Raw genomic sequence first — 23,431 nt, forward strand, 5'->3', positions numbered from 1 at the left:
TTATTTTTTTTAGATTAAATTTAGAAGAATTACTTTTGTTAAAAAAACTTAAAGGGGTGGTTAACACAACATGGCTGCAGCAGGCACAATGATATTACGCAGCGTCTGAAAATAGTCCCTGCTATTGAAAGTAACCAAGAGGACTATTTTCGGGCAGTGCGTAATATCACTACGCCTGCTGCAGCCATGTTAGAGCAGCAAAGTCCTTGATTTTTACGCCAGAATGAGATTATAGTTCCTAACCACATCGGCCTAGAAAATCACAACTTTTAATTTTCTGTCGGTCTAAGTACACGACGTAACTACAGAAGAGTCAAGTTTTAAATAGGAAAAATATTGAAGCACTTTTAGTTATTTTTTAGCGCAATGCTAATGGTCTAATCAGATTCAATGGATTATGCTAAGCTATGCTAAAAGTGGTACCGCCAGAAACAGAGATCAGCTGAATGGATTCCAAAATGGTAAAAATCAAATGTTTAACTCTAGGGGAGCTGAAAAATGAGCATATTTTCAAAAAAAAGTGGAATGTCCCTTAAATATTTTAATTTTTCTACCCCTAAGATAACCAATACTTGTGCGCACCTTAGGTAAGGGGTTTGTTACTGGAGAGTTAACTTACCTCCCTGAGGACTGTACTGCCATAACCTCTGTATAATCCTCTGAAACCCTGCAATAAAAAGTCAGGTAAAGAGTTACTAAGTTCAGATATCTAGCATATGACCATTGTTGTGCAAACAAAATAACACTGCATTTTCAGTTGTCCTACAAAACAAAATATTTATTCACCATCATTTTTCACTGTAAATCAAGCTGACAGTACTATATATATATATAAGCACCTCTACTTGTAGTGTATTCAGCAGCACACGATATGTACTGAGGGATGGATTGGCCTGCGTCCTCTGTTTTACCACTTCAGTCGGTACACGGATCAGACAGGCAACCTGCGTGAGGGGTAGATAACATTCATCAACACGACAAATAGTGTCACGCAACACACACAAGCCAGTAAAAACACACAATATCAGTAAAAGAACACAGGGTTAGGCTTTATTTTAAGCTGTCTTTCTCACGGTGTCATTTTTATATATTTAAGTACTGAGAGTATTGATGGACAACATGTACTTACTATATGGTTAAAATCAGGGTTTGGTTGCATATAATTATGCTAAAGTAAGTACAGTGTAACAAAGACACTGAAATAAAGTGTTACTAAACACAGTAGCAGATGTTATGTGTGTAAGAAATGTGAGTAGCACTTTAGTACGGGGAACACGTATTCACTATTAGCTACAAATTCATTTGCCCCAATAAACTTCTTATTAATAAACTACTACTTATTGATAGTTAGTAAGTAAGGTAGTTGTTGTAGTGTGTAAGTGTAGGGGTTAGGATTAAGGGATGTAGAATACAGTCATTCATTAAAATGTGCTTTTTAAGTACTAATAAACAGCTAATATGCTTCTAGTATGCATTCTTATAGGCAACTAAAGTAGGGCTGTGAAATGAATTTGAATGAATTACGGTGAAATGCCGCCACATCCAAAAGCCAGAGGGCGCTCTGGTGTAGAAACGCCATGTGCCACAGAAGAAGTAGCATTACAAACGCTATTCCCGGAAATGTATAAGGGATATTTATACCGCTGTTCTTCAGATTGATTCAGGTATTTTCATGATAATAAAAATATTTGGAATGATTGTGTTTGACGAGTGTAAATTCTGATTTTCGGAAATACAGTCAGTCAGGTGCAAAATGTACAGCGCCATCAAAAGTTCAATGGGTTATCATCTCATATTTAAACATCAAATGTCAAGAGATACCAAAGAGCCATACGAGCATTACCATTACATCTTGACTGAGGTAAGAGGACGACACGACACAGATAAACGCTAAAATGATAGCAAAAGACTTAAAGCTGCTTAATGTTATGAAGCTTGAGCTTTGACTGGACGTGTTTAAAAGTGCGCTGTTTATGATGCACATCCACAAAGGGAGTTAAACTTTCTTTTTTTGGGGGTCTTGATAATTTTTTTTTTTTGGGTCTTGATAATTAGTTGAAAATTTAGTTGAAGTCTTGCATTTTATGCAGATAGATGCACGTTGTACATTTATGTTGTATAAAGGCTTAATATTATGTAGAGTGTGTCATTTAGAAAGCGCTATGGTTTGTGTTTATTAACCCTTTAGTTTCACTTCATCACGCAGCTTTTCCTGTTAGAGGTTTCTGTTAAAAACATTTAATTCATTAAAAATCTAGTATGTGTTCATTGTTCTGTCATACTTTCTTCGAAATTAAGTTTCATTTGAGTGTTTTTAATAAAAATATTTTCATTTTCAACATGACGTGTATTCCCCGCCCCTTTGATTGCCCTGCCCCCTGTTAATCGAGTACTCGTTCTTCAGACTTATGGATTAATCGCAATGAAAAAATGACATAAATGCACATCCCTAATAGATTTCAGCTAAAACGTTACTCATTTGTACAAATTTCCTCAACCAAACATACCTTGAAACAAGATACATACTGTATTGATGTTCACCCAACCATAACTAAGTCACAACTGTTTTAAGATGCAGAAAATATTTTTGTTAAAATCACAAAAAAAAATCTAAGATTATGAACTACAAATTCAAGATATTCAAGATACACTATTAACTTGTTTAATTTTTACTTAAAAAACACAAAAATACCACAAGAACACTAATCAAGAATTTTTTACTCCTAAAAGTAAGTAAGGAATAACAAACTAACGACAGGCCGTTGAATTATAAGAAAATAATGCACACCCAAGGTGGTAATACGGCACGATGCAAAGCTGAACAAACATTGCTCTGGTGCCTATTTTAAAACATTTGACAGGTAATGTGTGGGGTTTACAGAAAAATTATCAAGAACCATAGAACATTTCTTAACCAATCAGAATAAAGCATTCAACAGGCCCGTGGTATAAGGAATAATTGACGACACCAAAGGTGATAATGCGGCACGACGCACTGTGGGTGTGCATTATTTTCGTATAATTCAAGAGTTACTAGAGTTAATTATTCTGCTTATAACACGATTAAGACAAACATTGCTCTGGTGCCTATTTTTAAGACATTTGACAAGTCAGGTGTGCGTTTATCAAAAAAATAATCAACACCCATGGAACATTTCTCAACCAATCAGAATACAGCATTCAACAGCCCAGTGGTATAAACATCTTAAAGCAGTTCCTTGCAGCAATGCACACAAAAAAAGTGTTTCTCCAAGATATGTGGCTAGTGCATCTTTGTTGCGTTCACTGGAACAGAATTACCTCTTGCACATGAATGACAAACACACACTTGGACAACAACCAACATGAACACAATCTCTATTAAATCCCACCGAACACGCTTCCTTGGAAGGCCATTATTTAAGCTCCATTCTCTATGCCCGCATCCCCCTGAAACCCACTTGTAGTGAATTACATCTTATCCGCTTCATCCAGGGGGTGGAAATGCCAGGACAAACCGAGGATGGAAAGCAATCTCCACAACCACAGGGAATTTAAAGGGTCCCTCACTTTACCCAAAACTCACTGGATGTGTGATGCTAGAAGTAATCTCTTCTAAATGAGACCATGGGCATGGGGTGATGCTGTGCTCGCTCCATCTGAGAGCTGAAGGGTCTGCTGCGAACCCAGCTGACAGCATACAAGCACGGCTTGGGTGAACAAGCTACGGTAGTTTAGACTCAGTGTGAGTCTGACAGTGGCAGAGTGGGTCTGTGAGGTTTGTGCACTGCGGTCGCTCAATGAATGGCCACTTGGCTTACAGAACAGCATGTGCTGGGACTTTAAAATAATGCGATACAAAAGTTTACGTCACCAAACTTTTCAAGCTAATTTGTATCAAAGGCATAGCTAATGACTATCATTGATGCACAGTATTACAGATAAGGGGAAGTGTATAATTGTAAGTTTAACCTCGAAAAGTAAGCTCTGTAGGAAAAGTTTTACATTTATAAGAGCAAAGGTGTGTGGCAAGAGTGCCACCCAGTGGTATAAAATGCAGGCTATCCCATCAGTCTAATACACAAACTGACAGTGTCCATTTTACAGAGCTCATTACATGATTTTTTTTGCTGAGTTAACATTTATGAAACACTGAACATCACGTCTCCTCGTGTAATTCTCAAAAGGATCAAAATTACGGCACTAAATGGAGAGGGAAGTGGATATGACAAGTAATTCTTGCAGTAATTGAATTGGTGGGCGTGAGTGCGCGCCGCGGCAATCTTGTATCTTCTCACTGGGGAGTTGATGGAGGACTAGCGAGATACCCGATCAATTACAGACACTGTGTGTATCCAGGTAATTTACAGAAAGCAGTGAGGGGGAAAACTGGGATGATGAAATTTAAAATAAGTGGATGTTGAAGTCTTGGCATGTTGGGTGCCTTTTTGTGCACGTATTTCCAGAAAAGCAATGATGGGGGCATTTGTAACGTTTAAAGGGATAGTTCACCCAAAAACATCACTCTCGTGTTGTTACAAACCTGTATACATTTCTTAGTTCTGAAGAACACAAATGAAGGTATTCTAAGAAATGATTATAAGTAACTAAACCAATCAGAAGCCCCATTGACTTCCATTATATTATTTTATCCTACTATAAAACTCAAGGGGGTTTCTAATCAGTTTGCGTCTGATGTTTTTTGTAAATGAGAATTTACAAAAAATACCCAACAAACGGGTATTTTTGAATGGCCTGATGCCAGGATTAAGCAGATTTGAAGCAAAAGTATATGATGAACGTATAATGCGTGCCGAGAGCTTTCGGTTAATATCATAATCTAATTTTTGATGGAGGTGACGTTTTGCAGCTTTTGCATCTGTGTTTCTCATTTATATTGACACTGTCTGAAAAAAATTTCAAAAAATGGTCCCTTTAAAAAGGTCCACATATGTAACATTTGTATACATTTGGTACCAATGTGTACCTCTGAGCTTCTAATATCCACTCTTTGGTAGCAAAGATGTACTTTTTTTAAAGGGTCAACCCAGTGACAACTAGAAACAGTGTTCGGTCATCTTTAAATCAAATAAATATGACAGACGTTTCTCGTGTAGCCACCTGTATAATGCATTATAAACCCATAAAGCCAAAGTTCTGCAGGTTCACTTAATTTTGACCTTGCATGATTCCAATTTTTGTGATTTTGTCTGTGAAAACCAAGATGAAATATTTTTTTGTTATTTAAAGGGATAGTTCGGCCAAAGATGATATTAAAGCCATGATTTACTCACCCCCGAGCTGTCCGAGATGCATATGTCCATCGCTTTTCAGACAAACACATTTTCGGATATTTTAGAAAATGTTTTAGATCTTTCAGTTGATTAAATGTAATGTTACGGGGTCCACGACCTTCAAGTCCAAAAAAAGTGCGTCCATCCTTCACAAAATAAATCCAAACGGCTTATCTGCGCGGTGTTGTTGTAGAAATATCCATATTTAAAACTTTATTAACGTAAATAACTACCTTCCGGTAGCGCCGCCATCTTAGACTCTTCTGTATTCAGGAGAGAGTATTAGTGTAGTGTACGCACTTTTCTTAGTGACGTATGACAAATTGGGAGGGCGGGGGGCACAGAGCAGCAGCAGAGTAACCTCCGTAGGCTGCGTAAGCTCTCTCCTGAATGCGGACGCGACTAAGATGTCGGCGCTACCGGAAGGTAGTTATTTACGTTAATAAAGTTTTAAATATGGATATTTCTACAACACTGCACGGATTACCCTCAGAAGACCTTTGTTTATCATCCTGGAGCCTTTTGGATTTATTTTGTGAAGGATGGACGCACTTTTTTTGGACTTGAAGGTTGTGGACCCCGTAACATTACATTTAATCAACTGAAAGATCTAAAACATTTTCTAAAATATCCGAAAATGTGTTTGTCTGAAAAACGATGGACATATGCAACTCGGACAGCTGGGGGGGGGGGGAGTAAATCATGGCTTTAATATCATTTTTGGCCGAACTATCCCTTTAATACTTATTTATTTTTTATTATAATGGAAAGAACGATTCTGTGAAAATATAACCTTGATCTCTTTAATACTGACTGAGTAAGATCATGTCAAAGATTGAAATCAATACAGAATCACTCACTAAAATCAAACTTTGATGCTCCTAATCTCATAATTCGATTATGAGACTTGGATTTCACAGACAGGGTCTCACATTTGCAGCTGTGCTACCCTAAAAAGCAAATACATGCAACAGAATTGCTGTCGGTGCATTGTGTTTGTCATTTAGTGCAGCAGTTTTCATTAAATAATCCACATGTGCATCGATTCACTCTCACATCTGTGATTCCAGACATCAACAGACACAGCTGGAACATTCCAAACTGTCCCTGAACTCGGAGATGCGCGGCACCCAGCAGAGCTTCAGGAAGCTGGAATTCCAACAAGCATCTGGAACAATCTTCCCCAAATCATTTTACAGGTGCTTTAAAAAAAATAAACAACAGTATCCCCTAGGGTCCCTCCTACCGCTTCCCAAATCCCATCTGGAAGTAAAGCACAAACTAATATCTGGCTGACACATCCCCCGTTCTCTCCTTTAATAAAACCGTCTGACTGTCTATTTTTTGACATGTAATGGACTTGCGAAGAGGTGGGACGAGGTTGAAAATAAGCCACAGAACAAAGCTCAGGCTTTTTTTCATGGGCAATGTATGGATTATTTGCAGTTCAAGCTTAGCGGGTCACCGGCGCCTTCTCCATTCAAATCCACTGTGTTTTTTTACCCCATAGCCACAGGAAGACACAAGGCTTATAAATGCAGGTAAAGTGCTCCTTCAGCTTGACAAATGAGCTTTCGGAGAGCGTCTTGGGCGAATGGGAATGAAGATAAATCTGATATAATGGCTAGATAACAGCCTGCTCTGGCCCTGACAGACACCATCAGCCAGAGCATCCTTTATAGCGTGTACACACTTACAGTGACAACGCCATGCTGAACTGTGAAAGATGAGAAAGAAATCGCTGTGCTATTATTACACAATCATACAGAAATGAGATTGCAAGAAGAGATGAGTTGGACTCGGGGGAGTCTGGAAAAAGGTAAAGAAAGTGAGGATAAGTCAGGCTAAGTTTTTAGACATTTTTGATCATGCTGATCAGACCGGATCTGATTCTACAGGATTTGATTAGTTTGCTAAGGTTCACCTTTGTAGGGTCAACTGGATAACTGTGTCGTTATGGCGACAGCTCCTCTTCTTTCTGAAGACGTGAAAAGTAGAGGATTCGGAAAACATTGTGCTTTCCTTGCAATTGTGTAAACTAGATTTGAAATGGCTTAGCCTAGATGATCAGAAATCAAAATGTGTAATAAAACTAACTGTGATGAACTTATGAGTTAATCATTAACTTTATTACAGAAATACAAAAACTTCGAACAAGACAGAAGCTACATAAGTAAGATGACTTTGTCTTCTGCTCCAGACGGCCGGAGGGGGAGACTTTTATAGTTAAGCTCTGGGATTACAGGCTTTGAAAAGGGCAACGTGTACCCAAAACACACAGGGATTCGGTTGAGGCGCTGCTGTTCAAATCCCTCTTTTGAAGAGTGCAAATCCTACAGCACGAAAAGGGTTATTAACAGAGGTCTGACTTCATCTTCACCTCATATTTAAATATCTTGGGTATTGGTAAACGTTAACCTTTTCACCCAACTTTTATTTTCGGCCTGTGTTTAATGGATGCAATTAGCAGGTAATAATAGCTGTTCCAGCTGCAGGCGATCTACAGTTGTATGCCTTCTTCAGCATGGAAAAGTTAAAAACAGGCCATTCATTTTAATATTGCACTTACGCCTGCCTTTTTAATTTCCTTTTAAATGCACAAAATATTTAATAGTTTAAGATAATACACAAAATTTCATTGTTAACTGTATGCAACTGCAACAAATAATCTGTATGTTGTTTGTGTACAGTGGTCTATAAGTAAACACTGTTTTCTTCAAAACCTTATACGCTCTCATACAAAGGGTGCAAAAGTTGTCACTGGGACAGCACCTTGTAAAAAGGTCCTAATATGTACCATTTAGGTACAGACATGTACCTTTGAGGTACCAGTTTGTACATCTAATTGGGCTTTTCCAATGCATGGTACCCCACGGTTTGGGTCAGGTCAGCTTACTTTTGGGGGCTTTTCCGCTGGGTGCAGTACACAATACTTTTTTTTAGTACCACCTCGGTCGGAGATCACTGATTGGTCTAAGAGAATCGTCACAACCAGCGTCATCGCTATAATGTAAAAGATTAGCTTTTCTTTCAGTCTCGAGTAATCCTGTTGTCATATGTGCTCTGCTATAAGTTCCCAAACTCCCTTTTAGCGATGAAAAACATCCACAGGTTGAGAATCAGGAACACCATTACAGTTTTTTTCCAGACTAGCAGTTTGTGGTGGGACATTCGCAATACGCACGTCCGCATATATGCTTAGATGCAACTTAAATGAGGCTCAGTGGAGCGCGTCGACTGACGACACAGGTGTTTGTACAGAAACTGTCATGTGAGACAGTGATAAACGCGATGTGCAAACATCTATTTGTGTTGGACAATTTTAATTTTGTGAAGAATAAATGAATGTATGGGAATGTATAGCATTCCAACAACGCTTTCACTTGTACGATGTCACAGCAGTAGGCAGCGCAAATATAACGACACGCCTATAATCCCTCCCACTCCGAAGTGTTACTAAACTCGATAAAAAAAGCTAACCAAGCCAAAGTGAGGTGAGCTGACCAGACCTACACAGTGGAGTATTATCATGCAATGGAAAAGCGCCATAAGGTACCAATGTACATCTTTGAGGTACCAATATGCAAACGCTGTACAAAAAGTGTACTTTTTAAAAAAGTACCGCCCCAGTGACAACTTTTGTACCTTCTTGTTTTTTTTGGAGAGTGTAGGACAATAGATTAAAAACCAAACAACTTGATTAACTTAGCACAATTTGTGTATATTTGTACTGATAGCCAAAGCAGTATATTTGCCAAAATATTTTAATAAGCTAATATATGAGGAGTGAGCAATGTAAAAATTTTGGGGGAAATACAACAATGGGAAAAATTGTAGTGAGCACAGCACAAATACTACTACTACCACAACATTGTATTTGAAAGGTCAAGTGTGCGATAAGTAAACATTTTGCTTACAGTACGGCTCTGGACAGAAATTACCATCTCGGAAATTAAGGTTCTGCTTACAGCTCAGTGAAATCTCCCTGGACAAAACAACAGGACAGGGTATAAAAACAGCTATGTCAATTGACAAATAATAAGATCCTAATGTCCAGCTGGTGGGAAATGCATGATCATCTGCTCCCTGGCTCTAACCCAGATAGTCTGTGCCAAAACGCCCCAAACAAAACCGCACTGTACAACCTCTCAATATTTGTCTGTGAAACATACATGCTGTTAATTTAGACTGCAATGTGTGGAGAATTATAAACAATGACAAATAAACAGGAAAGGAAGAAGAACAGGAAACTTACAATTTCTCCAAGTGAAGCGGCCAGCATGTGAGTGATGGGAGCCAAGTGTGGAGCAGTGAAGCCAGCAAGGAGGGACTTGGTGCTGTCATAGGTGACGAAGAATGCTGCAGCTGAAATCAAGCAGAATCACTTTGTTTAAGCTAAAATACAACTTGTTAACTAGTTAAACAACATGTAGTTTCTGTTTGTTTATATGTTTATATTTTTAGTATGTTTATATAATTTGTAGACGAAGAGGCCAGAATGTGCACTTTAAAGGACTTTTGACAAGGTAACCTTTAAAACTATTTTATATTTGTGACCCTTCCTATAAAATCCAGGTTTAAGTCTCATAATCAATCTAATAATGTGAATAAAAAATCATTAGGATGTTAAGTAAAGACCATGCTGGGCACTCATTGACTGCTTCTCTTCATTATTTATTTCCAGGTCATCCAAAGATATGTTTTTTAAATTGTAGTTTATTCATTTAAGATGTTAATATGTTGTCTGATGATAAGGTTTGTGTAAATACACATGCATATATGTTATTCATGTTCATAATTTAAACAACTTTTATAAACTTACCATTAGGAAAGGAGCCTATAGCAGCAGATGGGACACCTGCATAGATGCCCCGGAAACCTCCTGCCTTGTAGAAGCCCTGCTGGGCTTGTAACCTTGTCTTTATGGTGTCCAGAGGGAAGAGAGTGAGATCTACACACATTCCTGCACAGCCACCTGCCTAAAAGATGGAGAACACCTTAAAAGATACCCCATGGCATGCATCTTTAAAAACAAACAGCAGCTAAAACATTCCTGCAGTGGTATTTTTGTTATCATTTAATTTTAAAGACTGCATAAAATGTATGCAACACAAGTTGTTGAAAAGCATTTTATCCACTGTATTTAAACAGTCTGTGTTTCAGATGCGTAGGTAGAGTATCGGTTTAGCAGTACAAAGGTTGGGTTCGTTTTCCAGCAAAGACACATACTGGAAAAAATATAGCTTGCACTTATGCTTTGGTAAAAGCACTTAATGCATAAAAGTAAAATGTAATGTGAAACATATGGATTAATTTATCTGTTAGGAAAAACAAATGTGCACTTTCTGTGTTAGAAATCTAACAAAGCTCTATAGTGATACGAACAATTAGTTGTGATGGTAAAGAAACACTTAATTTTCTTAAAAAAATCTTGATAATTTTCTAACCTCTGAGTCATCTAAAGTCTAAAATGTTGATGTCTTTCTTTGTTCGGTCGAGAAGAAATTACGTTTTTTTTTTTTTTTAAGAAAGTGGAGTAATCTTTAATTCATTATTTGGTTGTGGGATATCCTAAACTCAGAGTAAAACAACCGTGTAAAATTTTAACAATATAGATAGTTGATCTGTTGCATAACATGACTATTACATAAGGAAAGGTTTATAAATAATTACACAATCCAAACCCACTTGAAATAAATAAAAACTCATTTGAAACTTTTGATGAATACTGAAACATCGTGGTTCCGACATGATTAAAACTCCTCCAGATAAAAACTGCATTAACATACAGAAGACACACTATTAACACACAGTTTAACTCTTTATGTATAACTTATATGTCACTCAAAAGTAATGTCATCAGACAACTGACTACTGACAACTGATTTTGTCACATGTAACAAACACAAAATGCACAATACCACAAGGGAGGCTGTGAATTCTCGTCTATCCATACTGTTCGCGATGATGTATCTCGCTTTAGTCCTCTAAACAACATTAAACTTCTCACTGTTGAAATGTCTATCAGGTCCACACACCGACTGCAAGGACGGCGCCATGTTTAGAAGTGACGTCATCTGACGACAACAACGCTTCGTTTTCGGAGTAACGTGACTAAATATTTTTTGGATTGTAATGAACCTAACAATTTCTGTGTTTTTTGTATTATTATTTTGCTCTTGTTTCAAATTTTAAGTTTTGGTTCATAAACAAAAATGGTAAACATCCCCATTGTGTTCAAATATACTCCTAAATACCCAATAATAAAAAACAACAAATTGTTTATAAAAATACTACTTGATTTATATTTAGCTATGCTTTTCGTCTTAATTTCGTACGTAAAACTAAACTAAAACTCAATTTTGCAGCATGTATAAACGAAATCTTACTGACAATGTTTTATTGAAATTATAGTATACATGAAACATCACATCCCATTGCAGGTGAACAAGCTTGCACGACAAGATTTGCCGTCCCGTTATTTTCTGTTGGGTTATTATTAGTATGTTTTAGGATTTCGCAAAATATCCGTACATCAGCTGTTTAAAAGAGTATAATAAAATCACCAGTAGAGGGAGACATTATCACACTAGCAAAGCCCAATTTACTCACTACCATTATAATAGTCCACAAGATACTGATGCTGGAGAAGCCTCTTGTATTTCTTATTGCTGAATGTACATACAGTATAATATAGGCATAGAGAAGAAAAATACACTTTGCTAAGAAAATAAAAGAAATTACATAAAAATATAAAAAAGAAATTCATGCCTGTAAAGCTTTTGAAGGGCATTCAACATAGTGTATAATTTTGTTAAACACTGATGACCTTACCTACTTAAATATATATGAAATGTATCCATTAAAATAAGTAAAGATAATTAAATATGTGTGAACTCGTTTGTTTCCATTTCATACAGACCCAACCACACGTTTGAACAGTAAAATAATATTTTTATCAATATAAGTAATAAAACCAATGACATTATTGCCAAAATGCTACCACATTGCTGTACCAAAACAAATTAATTTCCTTTACATTAATTGCAAAATCAACAATTTACATCTATCTTTTTTTAATGTAAAAAGTCTGAAAGTTACTACTTTAATCTTGTTTGTTATAAAATAACGGCCCTCTTTTAGGGCGTGTTCGGTCTACGCAATGACGTTCCCTGCGTGATGACATCTCTGGCCATCACAGGGTTGTTTTGGAGGAAGTTAAAGCAGATCCCGAAAGAGAAAAAGAAACGAGCCGTCAGTTAACAGAGGGGTAGCAACGGTTACAACACCCGTATCGGTATCCCCCATTCCGGATTAATTCACCTTTACACTGATCAAAACGACTCAATCTCCCACCGCGAAAGGGACTGAAGTTATTTTTGTTTGGCATCATAAACACCAGTCTCGTGAAAGGACACGATAGCATTTTAGCTTACAGGCTAAAGCATTAGCACAAATACAGACTGATATTCGCTACATCTTCTCCTTTATAAACCAGGTGAGTGATAAGGTCAATACGTGTGATTGTAGATTGTATATCCAGAGACTGGTCGTGGGTTTATAAATGTACGTGCTTGAATTGACTTCAGTGTCCGCTTACTGACGTTAGCAAACGAGCTGACCCACTGCTCATTTTTTTATGCTGAAAAGAAACAGCGATATTGATCATACGTTTCCAGATATGGTTTTCATGTTTACATTGTTCTTGTTAAAATGTGTTATTTACACAATTGATTATGTTGATCAATGTATATCAGGCCCTGAATGATCAGGTGCTTCTAGTTACCTTGACAGGCCTGACAGTAGCGATGGGATGTCATTTTATATGTCCATTTCAAAAGATCTTAATAAAGATCTAACATAAAGTACACAATATCGTTTTCAATGTTGGTATTATATTAGCAAAAAGTCTAATGCGGGCTGTTGACTTTGATTTTAATAACCTGATTGCACAACAAGCAGTCGCATCAAACTTCTGCCTAAATGTTTACAACATACTCACAGTTAAACAGTTGTCTAGTATTGCGAAATAAGCCAAGCAAGCATCATAATTAATTAACAATTGAGTATGAGTCTAAGTGTTATCTGAGGACTCTCATAGTTCAGCAATTATATTAACAAGTCATTCACTTTTGTCAATATAATTATAGGCGTATTATTTCTTGATGTGTTCTGAAATGCATGTCTGTTATTCACTAAGGGAAAGTGCTTTGTGCCATGTGATCTAACCTTAGCCAGTGTCATGGGTTCCAGATTAAATATGGAGTCGTTAAAATGCTGGCAGTTACAGTTTTGGGCTGTGTCTAAAACCTAGGAAGTTCTCAAATCCCTACCTAGACTGCATTTTTAGAGTCATAGACGTTCGGCTGTAAAGCTTGTATGTTTATGATGCTGAATGCTATCTAGGTAGTCAGCTCATAAGGTCTTGGATGGGTCACAAAAGATGAACCATAAAGTCACTTATAGCCATTATACTGATTGTCTGGGTGCTGTTAAGATTAGAGTTTGACAGGATGTGTTAAATAATATCAGCATTTTTCAGTCCCAAAGTTGGTATTTTTTGGGGGGGGGATTTGAATAAACTCCTATAGTTTATTGGTGATTGTTTCTTTACTTTTTGCAGTGTAAGGGTAGTAGTTACTACATGATAAGTGTTTCAGGTTGAGGACTTTTAAGTTATGGTGCTGAACAGAATCAAGTACTGTGTGAAGGGGATCTTGATTCCACTTTTTCAATTTAAGCAGGCGTGGGTCCTGTTGAAGTATGTTAAGGGTTTTGGATCAGTTGTTGTTTTTTATACATTTAATTGTTAGCCGCTGCATGTTGCATGTTGTTCTTGTAGTATAGCATCAAGTTTGCTCACCATTTTTCTGCTTGGGCTACCGGTACGTTTTTTAGTTTAGAATAAACCATTTAATAGAAAAGTAAATGGTTTGGTTTGTGTGGGCCTAAATAGCTGATGGACTATACAAACTTTTTGAAAATCATTCATTTATTGTAATATGCACATTTGCGATCTAGCATAGATGTTCCGATACCATTTTTCTCTTCCCGATTCCGATGCCTGGGCTCAGGGAATCGGCCGATACCGAGTACTGATCCAATACCTGGGTGTGTGTGTATATACCGATTTATACTGCTAGCCCTGTATAAACGGATAAAAAAATTTTTATGGTGTGCTTCAGACTTATGCCTTAAAAAACATGAACAAATACATACAGTAACCTAGAGTATTTTTATTTTCTGAAATACATTTGACAGTAATATTATTTGAAGGGAAAAATAACTTCAATGCTGCCAAAAATCAAACACTGTAAACTGAAAGGGTATTTTAGTTTTAGAATATAACTGTATAAAAAACAGTGCATCAAATAAATCTAGGAATATAAAAATATATATGAATATTATAACAAAATAATCTCTTTAAAACTTAAGTCCAGAAACAGTTTTGTTACATAAAAGGCATTTCCGTTTTTCAATACAAAAGCGCAATAAAGGTCCTTTAAAACACAATGTAGTGAAATGAGAGACTTGAGTGTAACCATCATGTTCTTCGGTGTGACGCATCTATAAATGCTAATATTAAGTTACTCGTTTTAAAGTTGTTAATACTTGTGCCACCCATCGCAATTTGCAGCATTGCATATGAAAAATGTCGTTGTTTTAATAGTCTGAAATACTGCCAATTAGCAGACATTTGGCTAGCGCTTTTTTTTATTATTTCTTCTTCGTGAAGAAGATTTTCGCTTTGAAGCGTTAGCTATAGCAGGCATAACTAAGTTTTGTTTAAGAAAACTGTATCGGATCAGTACATGGGTTCAAGTACTCGCTGATTACGATGCCAGATTTTTTGGTACTGGTATCGAAACAACCCTAATCTTGCAGCCCTACTTAAAAAGGAAACCTGATGTGGGAGACCTTTATTTATCAAAACTTTGGATACTTTTGCAAAAACTACAAATGTGTTCTTCCAAAATTACATTTCACTATTACTTGACTATTAAAGGAAAAAACACTATAGAAAGGCAGTGGGGTTTCTGATTAGAGCTGCGCAAAAATATCGATACAGCTAACTATTGTGATAGTTCGCTGTATCGATAGTGTATCGATATTTCGATCTCTACTATCGATATTTTAACAAACCATCAAATTCCTCTGTGTGCATCAAACGACATCCTCTGCCACTGCTGTAGTTGTCACTGTCCAGTTGTCTGCCATATACAGCCATTCGGCCAATGTCTCAGAAGTTAGAGGGAGTGAGAAAATGGCAGAAAAAGTAAAAACACCTGCAGCCTTCAAAGAGAAAAGCTTAAAATTTTTGATAAAGAAAATAAAAAGTATTGCATTGAATGTATCGTGATGCGTATCATATCGGGAGGCCCTTGCCAATACCCATCCCTAATTCTGATAGATTTTTCCTTTAACTATCCCTTTTTAAAAGTTTTCCTTTTAATGCTCATTAGGCTGTCGTACGCACTCCAATTTATCCCTCATTTGATTTTATCTGACAGATTGCTGTGGTATGTCGGTGCATTATAAGCAATAAATGTTAGCAGCTAAAATGTGTGCTACTGGATCTGCATAGTCTCTAATGCTTTTCATTTAAAACCAGTTTAACTGCTTGAACACACGATCATCATCCGACTATAGAAGGGTTTTCACAAATAGTTTAGACGTTTTTAGATGTTTTAGCAATAAAATGCCCCCTAAAAGTGGAATACAGCAGTGATCTTTACAGTACGTTTTTGGACTGGGGTGGATTAATAATATTATCTGTGTGTAATATTTTTTTTTTAAACTATTAAAGAAGCTACTTAGCAATTTTTTCTCAATGTTTGTATCCGTATTATGTTGCCAGTATATACCTATTATTTTGTCCTCTGACAGATTTGTATTGTCAACAAAGCCTGACAGTATCGTCTGCCAGTTGTTTAATCTGTAACTTTGTATGTAGCTGTTTGTCTATCAGCTGTTACATAGGGCCTCCATGACCAAAAGCAGCAGGCATCAAGTTCAGATAGATTAAAGTTCTTATCAACTTCAAAGCCATTTTGATGTAATTAGTTTACTTAGAGTTGAACGGGTTTAAAATTTCTATCTCATGATTGGATTTGGATTGTGAAGCCGTACTGTTTTACAAAGTACATGTCAATACCCAGATGTCTAGATAATATTAGTTTCTCTATTGACAGTCTACATCATTACATGCCATTCGTCATTTCATGTCAGTACACGGCACGCCACGTGACCCGAGACCTGCTAGTGAAGATCGACTGGCTTCTTTTTGTTTTTAGGTTGTTGCTATTTAAGCGTTCCTAGGAAAACCCTCATATGTATTTATTTCCTGGAGGGTTTAGTAATGATCCATGCTGGCTGGGTTTGCCCGGCCCACATTTACAGCTGTAACTGAGCAGATGGGCCTGTATTGATCGAAGACAGAGAAGTTCATAACCATCTACGTTTTCAAATTTCAAAAAGGGAAGTCTGTGCGTGACGGGCAGCAGGCGTGTGCATACCGTTTGTGAGTTTATTTCTCGTGACTTTGGTAGTAAGAGCCCACATGACCAATTTGAGGGTGCGAGCAGAATCATGGGTTTAATCAGTTCAGTTGTAAAGACAGAAAAGCCCTTTGTAGCTCACTGTAGCATTTGTAAGTTAACTGTTTTTGACTGTGGTATTTGTAAACGTTTAACGCTCTGCTTCCATGTCCTTGAAATAAACCTGTTTGAGTGTAAAAAGTTTTAGCTTTCACTTCCTTTTTTATTTGCATGAGCTGTGCTGATGAAATCTGTGCTTTGTCCCTTACAGCTGTGACACTATGACATCAAGGAAGAAAGTTCTTCTCAAGGTGATCATCCTTGGAGACTCCGGGTGAGTTTCCACATTTCGACATGTTGCTTTTTTAATGTAGGTCAGGGCTGCTGTGATTTTACTTCTGCTTTTAGGGATTGCGTTATATGTGCTTCCCTATCCCACCCCCATCTGACACCATTACAAACTGCATGTTAAACTGATAATGTGTAGTTAAAGGTGCAATGTCGGACTTTAAGAAGGATCTCAATGCAATATGATACATAACTATATTATTAGTGGTGTATAAAGACCACTTCATAATGAACTGTATTGTTTTTATTATATCGTTGTTAAAGTTGTCCAGTCAACCACCCAAACTTGATGTGTTATGCAGACTGGAGTTCATCAGGATGAACTTGAGAGAGTTTGTGGTTGAATGCTCAAAGAAAGCAGTTTCAGTTCCACTGTTTCCTTACATTACAGTATCTTATATACTGTGTATATGTTTTTTGCATTCCTCCTTTACATTTCTGTTCTCAGTAACAGTTTAGTTGTATTTGAGTGTTGACCACATGTGGTTTATGCTGATCTCTGTTTGTCTCAACAGGGTTGGGAAGACATCTCTGATGAACCAGTATGTGAATAAGAAGTTCAGTAATCAGTATAAAGCAACCATAGGAGCAGATTTCCTGACGAAAGAAGTGATGGTCGATGACCGACTTGTAACAATGCAGGTATAAGTGGTTGCAGACCTTGCAAAAGTACATGATTCTCTAAAAATCCGCCTGGAGCATTTTCATTTCCTGCTTGCTGGCAAAGATATTTGCTGAAATGTTACTAAAGCATATTTAATAAGATGTGGTGGTTTAAATCTATAAAAATGGTTTTATTCATTTTGAGCTTTAAAGTATACATCTGCTCAAGAATGTTTGCGTAATTCTGTATCATCCTCCATTTAGATATGGGACACGGCAGGTCAAGAGAGGTTCCAGTCTCTGGGTGTGGCTTTTTACCGCGGTGCCGACTGCTGTGTGCTGGTGTTCGACGTCACTGCACCCAACACCTTTAAGACGCTGGACAGCTGGAGGGACGAGTTTCTCATCCAGGCCAGTCCACGCGACCCAGAAAACTTTCCCTTTGTGGTGTTGGGAAACAAAATTGATTTGGAGAATAGGCAGGTGGGTGGTGTGATGTAATAGTCCTGTAGGGGTGTATTTATATCTGTAAAGGTTTCTAGTCATCCAGGTCATAGCAGAGTGTCTGGTAAACTGGATTTGAAAGCAGCAGGAGGGAAATGTTAAATTTGGATAAGTGTCTGCAGAATGAATAAATGAAAAATTAAAGTGTATAACCAGGTGCAATAACTTGGTCACAATGAAAATGAAGTAGTGAATGTCGTCCCCATCGTGATGTATTTCTGAGTAAAACGTCTTCTGAAATGAGAAAAAAAAGTAGGGGGAGATTGAATTCGTTCATTGAGAATTGATTGGATTGTTGAAAGTTGGTCATGTTGCTATTTGCTAATCTTTTTCCGGGCCCCATCCTCTCGGCCTTCATCGTGACCGGACGTAAATAGAGATTGTTTCAAGGAGGGGAGGAGATTGGCATTTTTTATTAAAGATATTCCAAAAAATTAAATGTTTCATTGTGACTATAAATTTACCAATTTATAACACTGTATAATTCAAAAGCTTGTCATTGTCTAATAGTGTGTGCACACCAAAAGCGAATTTAATTATTTGCGCGAGGTAGATGCAAGTAGATGAGAAATTGCACTGTTCATGTGAACGTGATTCTCGTCTCAATCCCGTCTTCCGGACCAAAATTTTTATTTAAGCATGAAATTCACGACATGTTGTTGCGCAGGCCAATCATTCAAGAGCTTTTTGACACGTCTGGTTGTATCAGAAAATTGAGGAGAGCATTGTTTTTATTTGGGTGAATGACGTGACAAAAAGTAATCCCGCTGGTAATGAGATTCTGCGCATATTCGCTTTGCTTTTCCTTAGAAACCAGAGAGCGGATAAGATCACCTTATACACACTTCCAGAATACAGCTGTTTGTTTTGAAGTACGGTCACTGTGGTCCTTTGACAATCCTGCTTCCCCATCTCCACACAACAATTTCCTATCCTAAAATGTAATAAAAAAAAAAATGCCTAGCTAAAATTTAGGGCTGCTTAATTATGGGAAATATCATAATCCCGATTATGTTGGTAAAAATCATAATCCTGGTTTTTTTTTTGTAGTATGTGATTACTACATGACTGTAAAAACGTGTGTGTGTTTATGTCTTTGTATGCATGTGTATATGTGTACATATAAGCATTTTACTCAATTCAATGTATTTGTTTAGTGTTGTTGCATTATGCTACATGTGTCAAAAAAGTGGTGCCTTCAGAAGTGCCTTAGGTCAATGACGTGACGTTAATTATTTTGTGTCCGTATGGTTCAATTAAATGTAAAAGGGTTAAAATTTAAAAATTAATTTGCAGGTTACTTGCATACATTCTCTTTTTTGAGGACCAAGTCTAAAATTTCTGTTTTTATTTCATTTTGACAGAATATTTGGGGGAAAATGGCAAAAATTGAAAAAAAAACGTTCTGTGTCAATTGGTGTAACTAGTATTTTTTTTAAATAAAAATATAAATATATTCATAAAAAGTGATCTAGTTTAGTGTAATATGATTTTTAGTGTAAAAATTTTTACATCATTTTCCAAAGATTATTTAGAAAACCGAGCTGTTTTCAGCATATGTCAGGACAAATATTACAAAATTGTACGTTTAGAAATAACAAATAAAATGATATTTTAAAATGATTTTGGTGGATAAAATATTTAATATTTCTCTCTTTTTTTGCACAATTGGCGGTTACACAATTTGAAATTTTTCAGGTCCATTCAGTCTTAACTTTCATAATAATGGTGCAAATGTGATTTTTTTTTAATCCATAATATTAACGTAAATACACTATGGGGCGGTTTCTCTGAGAGGGATTATCTTAAGCCAGGACTAGGCCTCAGTTTAATTAGTAAATATAACTAGTTTTAACAAACATGCCTTAATAAAACATTACTTGTATGCATTTTGGGGCAAAACAAAGGGCCCTGATGTATTTTAAGATATGTCAGTGCAAGCTCTTTTTAGTTTGAAACAGCTCCTACATTTATTTTAGTCTAGGACTAGTCTAAACCGCCCGTATGTGCGTTAAAATAAACCTGATGCATGCTTTTAAAACAAGTTTTTAAAAAAAGATTATTTAAATTTCTCATCTTGCCAAACCGTTTTTGTCGCTGACCCATAAACATATCTGTGCAGCTACATGTGATTTAAACGCGGGGATAGTTGCTAGTTTTCCCTTAGCTCGCTTGAAATGCATATAACCTCTGTGATGTTCATATTTTAATTTCTTTTACACATTTCTCCTGCAGGTAACAACCAAGCGAGCACAGGCTTGGTGCCAGAGTAAGAACAACATCCCATACTTTGAGACCAGTGCAAAGGAAGCCATCAATGTAGAGCAGGCTTTCCAGACCATTGCACGCAACGCACTTAAACAGGTACATGCACTGTACAAAACTGTAGCACTATTACTGTGATGCTCACACTACACAACAAGATTTCTGCATACTATACAACACTGAGGTGCACAAATCTCAATACCTTTGATCAAGAGTCTGTCCTCCTGATCAATAGCAACAAACGATTTTCTCACATCAGTTCATGCGAAAGCTAGAATCAACCTTTACTGTCTGCACCGATTAGCTAGATTAGTTCCTCATTGTTCTTGAATCGCACACACTGCATCTTCATGTGGTGATAATAACAAACAGTGCTGAAAATATCACAGCATTTGTGACTGCTCGAGACTGGCTTATACTTATAAAGCATTGGCAAGCGCTACAAGCACCGATATGGTCGCAGTCTGAGTGGTTTGGTCACAGATGTTATCTGTCTGTAACAGAAAAATCCACCCATGTGTCATTTAGTGTGAGATAAAACTAATATTTGATAGCAAAGAGAATGTTTCTTGTGTTCTGTAATGTAGTATTTATAGATGAATTTTAACTCATGATGTAACAAAGCTCTTTATTTTTGTAGGAAACTGAAGTGGAGTTATACAACGAGTTCCCCGAGCCAATCAAACTAGACCGGAACGATAGAGCCAAACCATCAGCAGAGACTTGTAGCTGCTAAGGATCTCAAGGGGTGCAACATTTCACCCTCATTCTCTCTGGCCTTGCGTCTGCCTCACTCCCTCCCTCCCTTTCTCTCTCTCTCTCGAGTTGTTTTCTCACTCCCCTCTATTCTTCATCTCTTCCCTGCTCTTTACCCAATATAATCACTGGCCTTTGTAGACTTCTTGTCATTCAGTATCCTGCACAGTTTACATTCACAGCCACATACACCCACAAGATCAAGAGGTTAAATCTCTCTCCCAAAAATGTAATCAAGAAGACATTTTCCAGTCCCAACACCTCTCGTTGGTTCGTATAAGAGAATCGCATAAGTCCTACTGAAACACTTGAATGGCTCTGGGGATTTTTTTTATATGATCCAGTCTCGCAGTGTAATAGAAATGTGTGTGACATGAGGGCTGAAAACAAAGGTGTATCAGAGCATTAAAGCTGTACTACCAGACATTCTGAGCTGCTTCATCATTCTGCTCAAAATAAAGTGTTGGCCTGACAGAAAGCATACGCTACATGCTATAAATTCCAAAAATGAATTCCTCGGTTTGCAAGGATGAACTATCGGCTGAGCTTAGTTATGAAGCACTGGAGTCCAACACTGCCCTCCAATGTTACATCTGAGATCTTTATCAAAATAATCCAGTCTTAAAAACATAAACATGAATAACTTCTGACATGTTATAGGTGATGGTGAATTCAGATGAATATGACTCTCTTCTCGCTACGATTTAAGCTATATTGACTATCCATGTAGTCCTCCTGTCAACATGACCGAATCGGTGCGAGTCTGTCATGAACAAATTGTGGCATAGGCCATAACCCATCTGTTGTGTTTTTTTTATCCATATCTTGCCTGGAATCTACCAGTAGGTCAGTATGGTAGAGAATTTAAGTGCTCAGTATCACTAAAACCTTTTTCCTGTCTCTTTGTTCATTATAATTGTAATTATTATTATATTATTATTATTATCTGCATTGCATATTCAAATAAACACAACTAGACAACAATGAGGTAAAACTGAATTATTCATTCATGACGTGTAATGAAACAAAATGCACAGCATATACATTGTTCAAGATAAATGTATTTCAAAGTAATAATGGAAATAAAATAAGTTGTTAAATAAGTCTTTTGCATGTTTGCTTTAAGTTATATTCACCTATAGGTCTAATGGTTATGTTGAATAGAAATTTATGATGAACATGCAAAGTAACATCAACTGAAACTGTGCTTAATGAACAAGCTGAATCTAATTGCATACTTAATGTGAATGTGTATTACATAAAAATGAAGCATACTAACATCCACACACTGAATTTGTTTTATCAAATGTGTTTAAAGCATATCAAGGTGCAGATCTGGCCTTAAAGGCATTAAATTCTGCCATTTTCTCATCTTCATGTTGTTTTAAACGTGTATAAATTTCTTTTTTCTGATAAACACAAAAGAAGATATTTTGATAAATGATGCTAAGCACACAGCTGATTGTAACCATTGCCTTCCATAGTAGGAAAACAAATATTATGGAAGTATTGTGATATTTGAAGACATTTTAATAAACGATGGTAAGCACACAGTTGACGGTACCCATTGAATTCCATCGCACTATGGAAGTCAATGGTTACACTCAGCTGTGTGTTTACCATCATTTATCAAAATATCTTATTTTGTGTTCATCAGAAAAAAAGAAATTCATACAGGTTTAAAACAACATGAAGATGAGAAAATGGTGACAGAATTTTCATTTTTGGGTAAACTATCAATTTAATTATTCTGCCCAGTCTTAATAAAGAGCCTCCTGTTGGCTATCTTTAGAAAACATCACTTTAAACTAGCCATTGGTAACTTGCTTTGGCCATTTAACATCTCTTGGATTGGTAGAAAAAAAAAACATACCAACAAAACATTAGAAAGAACACTTTAATAATACTTCTGTTTTATTACAACGTCTTTGGTTTCTTACTGGAACCTGTTCCAAGCAGCCATTGTTGGAGAGGCCCTGACCGCTTTTTGGCCTCTAATTCAAGCTTTCCTTCAGGTCCTTTAGCTTCAGGATCTTCATCAGGATTCTTTCTTTTGGTGGGTGATGCAGTCTTAAGCCAGCTCATCATCATTTTACTACTGGCTGATGGCTGAGGGGTCTGACAAGGTAGAAGGTATTAGTAAGT

The 23,431-nt window shown here is 36.8% G+C and overlaps 3 protein-coding genes across 5 annotated transcripts in view; 1 reads left to right on the plus strand and 2 right to left on the minus strand.

The window, feature by feature from the left end:
• slc25a26 (solute carrier family 25 member 26) overlaps positions 1 to 11,355 on the minus strand; it is a 66,136-nt gene extending 54,781 nt beyond the window's left edge. The window contains exons 1-5 of the mRNA XM_065241546.1: positions 11,195 to 11,355; positions 10,096 to 10,252; positions 9,529 to 9,638; positions 840 to 944; positions 620 to 667 (exon numbers count right to left, since the gene is read on the minus strand). Coding sequence (XP_065097618.1) covers positions 620 to 667; positions 840 to 944; positions 9,529 to 9,638; positions 10,096 to 10,252; positions 11,195 to 11,227 — 453 coding nt within the window. The 5' untranslated portion in view covers positions 11,228 to 11,355. The remainder of the gene's footprint in view (positions 1 to 619; positions 668 to 839; positions 945 to 9,528; positions 9,639 to 10,095; positions 10,253 to 11,194) is intronic.
• Positions 11,356 to 12,467: 1,112 nt separating this feature from the next.
• Positions 12,468 to 22,389, plus strand: rab7a (RAB7a, member RAS oncogene family). The gene is made up of 6 exons (XM_065241544.2): positions 12,468 to 12,771; positions 17,082 to 17,144; positions 17,674 to 17,800; positions 18,026 to 18,244; positions 20,501 to 20,629; positions 21,171 to 22,389. The coding sequence occupies exons 2-6, from the start codon at positions 17,092 to 17,094 to the stop codon at positions 21,264 to 21,266; spliced, it is 624 nt and encodes a 207-aa protein (XP_065097616.1). The 5' UTR covers positions 12,468 to 12,771; positions 17,082 to 17,091; the 3' UTR covers positions 21,267 to 22,389.
• hmces (5-hydroxymethylcytosine binding, ES cell specific) overlaps positions 22,271 to 23,431 on the minus strand; it is a 72,332-nt gene continuing 71,171 nt past the window's right edge. For all 3 annotated transcript variants that reach the window (XM_073811740.1, XM_065241542.2, XM_065241543.1), the window contains exon 7: positions 22,271 to 23,404. In XM_073811740.1, coding sequence (XP_073667841.1) covers positions 23,204 to 23,404 — 201 coding nt within the window. In that variant the 3' untranslated portion in view covers positions 22,271 to 23,203. The remainder of the gene's footprint in view (positions 23,405 to 23,431) is intronic.

This window comes from Paramisgurnus dabryanus, chromosome 14 (genome assembly GCF_030506205.2).
Source record: "Paramisgurnus dabryanus chromosome 14, PD_genome_1.1, whole genome shotgun sequence".
Lineage (NCBI taxonomy): Eukaryota > Metazoa > Chordata > Actinopteri > Cypriniformes > Cobitidae > Paramisgurnus > Paramisgurnus dabryanus.

Coding starts and splice junctions, on each gene's coding strand:
- rab7a (XM_065241544.2), top strand. CDS start 17,092: ATGACATCAAGGAAGAAAGTTCTTCTCAAGGTGATCATCCTTGGAGAC. Junction 17,145..17,673: donor ATCATCCTTGGAGACTCCGG/GTGAGTTTCCAC, acceptor TTGTCTCAACAG/GGTTGGGAAGACATCTCTGA. Junction 17,801..18,025: donor ACCGACTTGTAACAATGCAG/GTATAAGTGGTT, acceptor TCCTCCATTTAG/ATATGGGACACGGCAGGTCA.